Source organism: Hyla sarda, chromosome 13, assembly GCF_029499605.1.
Source record: "Hyla sarda isolate aHylSar1 chromosome 13, aHylSar1.hap1, whole genome shotgun sequence".
Lineage (NCBI taxonomy): Eukaryota > Metazoa > Chordata > Amphibia > Anura > Hylidae > Hyla > Hyla sarda.
The window spans coordinates 9,390,891-9,398,967 of NC_079201.1; the positions used below are offsets into that span (position 1 = coordinate 9,390,891).

The 8,077-nt window shown below is 49.3% G+C and overlaps 1 protein-coding gene across 5 annotated transcripts in view; it reads right to left on the minus strand.

Moving 5' to 3' along the window:
- GCGR (glucagon receptor) overlaps positions 1–8,077 on the minus strand; it is a 64,086-nt gene that overhangs the window by 48,311 nt on the left and 7,698 nt on the right. Inside the window, exon 1 of one of the 5 annotated variants that reach the window (XM_056550072.1) lies at positions 6,855–7,037. The exons of 1 other annotated variant lie outside the window; for it this stretch is intronic. In XM_056550072.1, coding sequence (XP_056406047.1) covers positions 6,855–6,957 — 103 coding nt within the window. In that variant the 5' untranslated portion in view covers positions 6,958–7,037. Of the gene's footprint in view, positions 1–2,469; positions 2,566–6,854; positions 7,041–8,077 lie in introns of those variants that run through there. 3 more of the 5 variants (XM_056550071.1, XM_056550073.1, XM_056550076.1) reach the window with 3 other exon arrangements.

Sequence of the window (8,077 nt, forward strand, 5' to 3'; positions counted from 1 at the left end):
GTTGTATTATCAGCTCCTCAGCTCCTCCCTTTCTCCTGACAGGAAGTAGTGTAGTTCACTCATTGTCTTTGTGGTGTTGTCTCAGCAGCTCCCTGGTCCTCCCTCTCTCCTGACAGGAAGTAGTGTAGTCCCCTCATTGTCTTTGTGGTGTTGTCTCAGCAGCTCCCTGGTCCTCCCTCTCTCCTGACAGGAAGTAGTGTAGTCCCCTCATTGTCTTTGTGGTGTTGTCTCAGCAGCTCCCTGGTCCTCCTTCTCTCCTGACAGGAAGTAGTGTAGTTCACTCATTGTCTTTGTGGTGTTGTCTCAGCAGCTCCCTGGTCCTCCCTCTCTCCTGACAGGAAGTTGTGTAGTCCCCTCATTGTCTTTGTGGTGTTGTATTATCAGCTCCTCAGCTCCTCCCTTTCTCCTGACAGGAAGTAGTGTAGTTCACTCATTGTCTTTGTGGTGTTGTCTCAGCAGCTCCCTGGTCCTCCCTCTCTCCTGACAGGAAGTAGTGTAGTCCCCTCATTGTCTTTGTGGTGTTGTCTCAGCAGCTCCCTGGTCCTCCCTCTCTCCTGACAGGAAGTAGTGTAGTTCACTCATTGTCTTTGTGGTGTTGTCTCAGCAGCTCCCTGGTCCTCCCTCTCTCCTGACAGGAAGTAGTGTAGTCCCCTCATTGTCTTTGTGGTGTTGTCTCAGCAGCTCCCTGGTCCTCCCTCTCTCCTGACAGGAAGTAGTGTAGTCCCCTCATTGTCTTTGTGGTGTTGTCTCAGCAGCTCCCTGGTCCTCCCTCTCTCCTGACAGGAAGTAGTGTAGTTCACTTATTGTCTTTGTGGTGTTGTCTCAGCAGCTCCCTGGTCCTCCCTCTCTCCTGACAGGAAGTTGTGTAGTCCCCTCATTGTCTTTGTGGTGTTGTATTATCAGCTCCTCCCTTTCTCCTGACAGGAAGTAGTGTAGTTCACTCATTGTCTTTGTGGTGTTGTCTCAGCAGCTCCCTGGTCCTCCCTCTCTCCTGACAGGAAGTAGTGTAGTCCCCTCATTGTCTTTGTGGTGTTGTCTCAGCAGCTCCCTGGTCCTCCCTCTCTCCTGACAGGAAGTAGTGTAGTTCACTCATTGTCTTTGTGGTGTTGTCTCAGCAGCTCCCTGGTCCTCCCTCTCTCCTGACAGGAAGTTGTGTAGTCCCCTCATTGTCTTTGTGGTGTTGTATTATCAGCTCCTCAGCTCCTCCCTTTCTCCTGACAGGAAGTAGTGTAGTTCACTCATTGTCTTTGTGGTGTTGTCTCAGCAGCTCCCTGGTCCTCCCTCTCTCCTGACAGGAAGTAGTGTAGTCCCCTCATTGTCTTTGTGGTGTTGTCTCAGCAGCTCCCTGGTCCTCCCTCTCTCCTGACAGGAAGTAGTGTAGTTCACTCATTGTCTTTGTGGTGTTGTCTCAGCAGCTCCCTGGTCCTCCCTCTCTCCTGACAGGAAGTTGTGTAGTCCCCTCATTGTCTTTGTGGTGTTGTATTATAAGCTCCTCAGCTCCTCCCTTTCTCCTGACAGGAAGTAGTGTAGTTCACTCATTGTCTTTGTGGTGTTGTCTCAGCAGCTCCCTGGTCCTCCCTCTCTCCTGACAGGAAGTAGTGTAGTCCCCTCATTGTCTTTGTGGTGTTGTCTCAGCAGCTCCCTGGTCCTCCCTCTCTCCTGACAGGAAGTTGTGTAGTCCCCTCATTGTCTTTGTGGTGTTGTATTATCAGCTCCTCAGCTCCTCCCTTTCTCCTGACAGGAAGTAGTGTAGTTCACTCATTGTCTTTGTGGTGTTGTCTCAGCAGCTCCCTGGTCCTCCCTCTCTCCTGACAGGAAGTAGTGTAGTCCCCTCATTGTCTTTGTGGTGTTGTCTCAGCAGCTCCCTGGTCCTCCCTCTCTCCTGACAGGAAGTTGTGTAGTCCCCTCATTGTCTTTGTGGTGTTGTATTATCAGCTCCTCAGCTCCTCCCTTTCTCCTGACAGGAAGTAGTGTAGTTCACTCATTGTCTTTGTGGTGTTGTCTCAGCAGCTCCCTGGTCCTCCCTCTGTCCTGAGAGGAAGTAGTGTAGTCCCCTCATTGTCTTTGTGGTGTTGTCTCAGCAGCTCCCTGGTCCTCCCTCTCTACTGACAGGAAGTAGTGTAGTCCCCTCATTGTCTTTGTGGTGTTGTCTCATCAGCTCCCTGGCTCCTCCTTCTCTCCTGACAGTAAGTTGTGTAGTTCACTCATTGTCTTTGTGGTGTTGTCTCAGCAGCTCCCTGGTCCTCCCTCTCTCCTGACAGGAAGTAGTGTAGTTCACTCATTGTCTTTGTGGTGTTGTCTCAGCAGCTCCCTGGTCCTCCCTCTCTCCTGACAGGAAGTAGTGTAGTTCACTTATTGTCTTTGTGGTGTTGTCTCAGCAGCTCCCTGGTCCTCCCTCTCTCCTGACAGTAAGTTGTGTGGTCCTCTCATTGAAAGTGTTATGTTGTCTAAGTAGCCCCTCCTTCTCACCTGGCAAAAAGTTGTGTAGTCCTCTCATTGTCAAGGGGGTGTTGTCTCCACCTCCCCCATTCCTCCCTCTTTCCCAAGTCAACGCATCATCCTCTGTTGTCTCAGGAGACGTGGCTGGATCTTGTCTCTCTGCTCTAGTCCCGCCCTCTAAATGATGTCATCAACTCTGATCTGCCCCTCCAGCCTACATCCCCCTGTCCCTGTCCTATACACATATTCATAAAAGGGAAGAATGAGGTGGGGTTACATCATGCTGCCTTGTGCAGAGGAGCAGACGTGGTGAATACAGCAGGTGCTGCATTCTCACTGGCAGGAGTGCTGTGAGAGGAGTAGCAGGATGGGAGGACAGTGAGGGAGAGGGGAGGGAAAGCAATGCATTCTGGGAATTGGGATACTGAGCAACTACTTTACCAGGAAGTAGTAAGAGGACTACAAACCCATTTGTTTTGTGGAACAGACAAGTAAGTAATGCTATAAGCTTCTGCAGCATTTTTATTTATTGTTTAACCTGATGTTGGAGTGCCCCTTTAAGTGTCAATAGGGTTACATTTTTACATAGAAAAGGGTCACAGACGGTGCAGTATATAAGTACATCTGTCTGCCCTACCTACAGGGAACAAACTACCTAAAAGAGGTCCTAAATACAGGGGGCAAATACTTCGAGGGGGCTCCCTACAGGGGAAAGAAATCTACCTACAGGGGGCAAACTACTTACAGGGACCCTACCTACAAGGGGAAAACTACTTACAGGGACCCTACCTACAAGGGGCAAACTACTTACAAGGACCCTACCTACAGGGGGCAAATTACCTGAAAGAGGTCCTAAATACAGGGGGCAGATACCTAGAGGGGGCTCCCTACAGGGGAAAGAAATCTAACTACAGGGGGAAAACTACTTACAGTGACCCTACCTACAGGGAACAAACTACCTAAAAGAGGTCGTAAATACAGGGGGCTCACGCCAGGGGAAAAAAATCTACCTACAGGGGGCAAACTACTTACAGGGACCCTACCTACAGGGGGCAAATTACTTACAGGGACCCTACCTACAGGGGGAATATTACTTACAGGGACCCTAACTACAGGGGGAATATTACTTACAGGGACCCTACCTACAGGGGGTAAACTACTTACAGGGACCCTACCTACAGGGGGAATATTACTTACAGGGACCCTAACTACAGGGGGAATATTACTTACAGGGACCCTACCTACAGGGGGTAAACTACTTACAGGGACCCTACCTACAGGGGGAATATTACTTACAGGGACCCTACCTACAGGGGGCAAATTACTTACAGGGACCCTACCTACAGGGGGAATATTACTTACAGGGACCCTACCTACAGGGGGCAAACTACTTACAGGGACCCTACCTACAGGGGACAAACTACCTAAAAGAGGTCGTAAATACAGGGGGCTCACACCAGGGAAAAAAAATCTACCTACAGGGGGCAAACTACTTACAGGGACCCTACCTACAGGGGGCAAACTACTTACAGGGACCCTACCTACAGGGGGCAAACTACTTACAGGGACCCTACCTACAGGAGGAATATTACTTACAGGGACCCTACCTACAGGGGGAATATTACTTACAGGGACCCTACCTACAGGGGGTAAACTACTTACAGGGACCCTACCTACAGGGGGCAAATTACTTACAGGGACCCTACCTACAGGGGGCAAATTACTTACAGGGACCCTACCTACAGGGGGCAAATTACTTACAGGGACCCTACCTACAGGGGGCAAATTACTTACAGGGACCCTATCTACAGGGGGAAAACTACTTACAGGGACCCTACCTACAAGGGGCAAACTACTTACAAGGACCCTACCTACAGGGGGCAAATTACCTGAAAGAGGTCCTAAATACAGGGGGCAGATACCTAGAGGGGGCTCCCTACAGGGGAAAGAAATCTACCTACATGGGGCAAACTACTTACAGGGACCCTACCTACAAGGGGAAAACTACTTACAGGGACCCTACCTACAAGGGGCAAACTACTTACAAGGACCCTACCTACAGGGGGCAAATTACCTGAAAGAGGTCCTAAATACAGGGGGCAGATACCTAGAGGGGGCTCCCTACAGGGGAAAGAAATCTAACTACAGGGGGAAAACTACTTACAGTGACCCTACCTACAGGGAACAAACTACCTAAAAGAGGTCGTAAATACAGGGGGCTCACGCCAGGGGAAAAAAATCTACCTACAGGGGGCAAACTACTTACAGGGACCCTACCTACAGGGGGCAAATTACTTACAGGGACCCTACCTACAGGGGGAATATTACTTACAGGGACCCTAACTACAGGGGGAATATTACTTACAGGGACCCTACCTACAGGGGGAATATTACTTACAGGGACCCTACCTACAGGGGGCAAATTACTTACAGGGACCCTACCTACAGGGGGAATATTACTTACAGGGACCCTACCTACAGGGGGCAAATTACTTACAGGGACCCTACCTACAGGGGGAATATTACTTACAGGGACCCTACCTACAGGGGGCAAACTACTTACAGTGACCCTACCTACAGGGGACAAACTACCTAAAAGAGGTCGTAAATACAGGGGGCTCACACCAGGGAAAAAAAATCTACCTACAGGGGGCAAACTACTTACAGGGACCCTACCTACAGGGGGCAAACTACTTACAGGGACCCTACCTACAGGAGGAATATTACTTACAGGGACCCTACCTACAGGGGGAATATTACTTACAGGGACCCTACCTACAGGGGGTAAACTACTTACAGGGACCCTACCTACAGGGGGCAAATTACTTACAGGGACCCTACCTACAGGGGGCAAATTACTTACAGGGACCCTACCTACAGGGGGCAAATTATTTACAGGGACCCTACCTACAGGGGGCAAATTACTTACAGGGACCCTATCTACAGGGGGCAAATTACTTACAGGGACCCTACCTACAGGGGGCAAATTACTTACAGGGACCCTACCTACAGGGGGAATATTACTTACAGGGACCCTACCTACAGGGGGAAAATTACTTACAGGGGCCCTACCTACAGGGGGAATATTACTTAAGGGACCCTACCTACAGGGGGAATATTACTTACAGGGACCCTACCTACAGGGGGTAAACTACTTACAGGGACCCTACCTACAGGGGGCAAACTACTTACAGGGACCCTACCTACAGGGGGCAAACTACTTACAGGGACCCTACATACAGGGGGCAAATTACTTACAGGGACCCTACCTACAGGGGGGAAATTACTTACAGGGACCCTACCTACAGGGGGCAAATTACTTACAGGGACCCTATCTACAGGGGGAATATTACTTACAGGGACCCTACCTACAGGGGGCAAATTACTTACAGGGACCCTACCTACAGGGGGCAAATTATTTACAGGGACCCTACCTACAGGGGGCAAATTACTTACAGGGACCCTATCTACAGGGGGCAAATTACTTACAGGGACCCTACCTACAGGGGGCAAATTACTTACAGGGACCCTACCTACAGGGGGAATATTACTTACAGGGACCCTACCTACAGGGGGAAAATTACTTACAGGGGCCCTACCTACAGGGGGAATATTACTTAAGGGACCCTACCTACAGGGGGGAATATTACTTACAGGGACCCTACCTACAGGGGGTAAACTACTTACAGGGACCCTACCTACAGGGGGCAAACTACTTACAGGGACCCTACCTACAGGGGGCAAACTACTTACAGGGACCCTACATACAGGGGGCAAATTACTTACAGGGACCCTACCTACAGGGGGGAAATTACTTACAGGGACCCTACCTACAGGGGGAATATTACTTACAGGGACCCTACCTACAGGGGGAATATTACTTACAGGGACCCTACCTACAGGGGGAAAATGACTTACAGGGACCCTAACTACAGGGGGAATATTACTTACAGGGACCCTACCTACAGGGGGTAAACTACTTACAGGGACCCTACCTACAGGGGGCAAACTACTTACAGGGACCCTACCTACAGGGGGCAAATTACTTACAGGGACCCTACCTACAGGGGGAATATTACTTACAGGGACCCTACCTACAGGGGGAATATTACTTACAGGGACCCTACCCACAGGGGGTAAACTACTTACAGGAACCCTACCTACAGGGGGCAAACTACTTACAGGGACCCTACCTACAGGGGGAATATTACTTACAGGGACCCTACCTACAGGGGGAATATTACTTACAGGGACCCTACCTACAGGGGGCAAACTACTTACAGGGACCCTACCTACAGGGGGCAAATTACTTACAGGGACCCTACCTACAGGGGGCAAATTACCTACAGAGGTTCCTATGTACAGGGGCAGACTACCTACATGGCAAAAACTACTTACAGGGGACAAATACCTACCCGGGGTCCTACATACTGGGCATTCCTCGCTCATGCGCAGTGTACTTGGACATTGTGGCTGCTCCGCGATATCTGAGTACAATGTGAGTGCACTCGGCGACATGCAGGCCCCTGTGTGGCAGCTCGGAGTGCGGATTACCCCTGTGAGCAGGCCAGGGGGGGGGGTGTAAACAGCTGGAGGCACACTATGGGTCGGGTCACCGGCGGATCTGCAGTGTATTTCGTTACATGGGACCCTACCCTAAAAGTGAAAAAAAAAACATCAAGAGCCTAGAGAAACCCGAGGTAACAAAAAAAGTGCAGTTGCCCATAGCAACCAATCAGATGGCTTTGTTTTCAGAGTTCTTTTTAAAATGAAAGCAGCGATATGATTGGTTGCTATGGGCAACTGCACCGCTATCCTCTATACAGAGATAAATCTCCACCATTACCTGAGATGAATCCAGGAGGAACCATGAGCACTGGACAATATCCATCCGTATACTGCTAGAGATTACTGTATACACCCCATCACCTCTATAACAATATATCCGTATACTGCTAGAGATCACTATATACACCCCATCACCTCTATAACAATATATCCGTATACTGCTAGAGATTACTGTATACACCCCATCACCTCTATAACAATATATCCGTATACTGCTAGAGATCACTGTATACACCCATCACCTCTATAACAATATATCCGTATACTGATAGAGATCACTATATACACCCCATCACTGGATACACCCATCACCTCTATAACAATCCATCCGTATACTGGTAGAGATCACTATATACACCCCATCACTGGATACACCCATCAGCTCTATAACAATCCATCCGTATACTGCTAGAGATCACTGGATACACCCATCACCTCTATAACAATCCATCCGTATACTGATAGAGATCACTATATACACCCCATCACTGGATACACCCATCACCTCTATAACAATCCATTTCATCATCTCCCACTGTTACAATAAGTGGATACGTCTCTTCTGTATCATGTTCCATGATTTGTAAATTGGTTTTGGGGTATTCGGTTCACGCCCCGGGGTCTTCAGCATTTCTGTTTTCCACCTTTCACATTATTAACAGGTGACGCGGTTTCAGCCCCTTGGACGTCCGTACGAAGGATTCGCCGCTTCGCCTCCATGTGGAGAAACTTTTATAGCGCTTAGATTATATTGAACTTCATGCTGAGAAAAACATCACACCTAAAGATT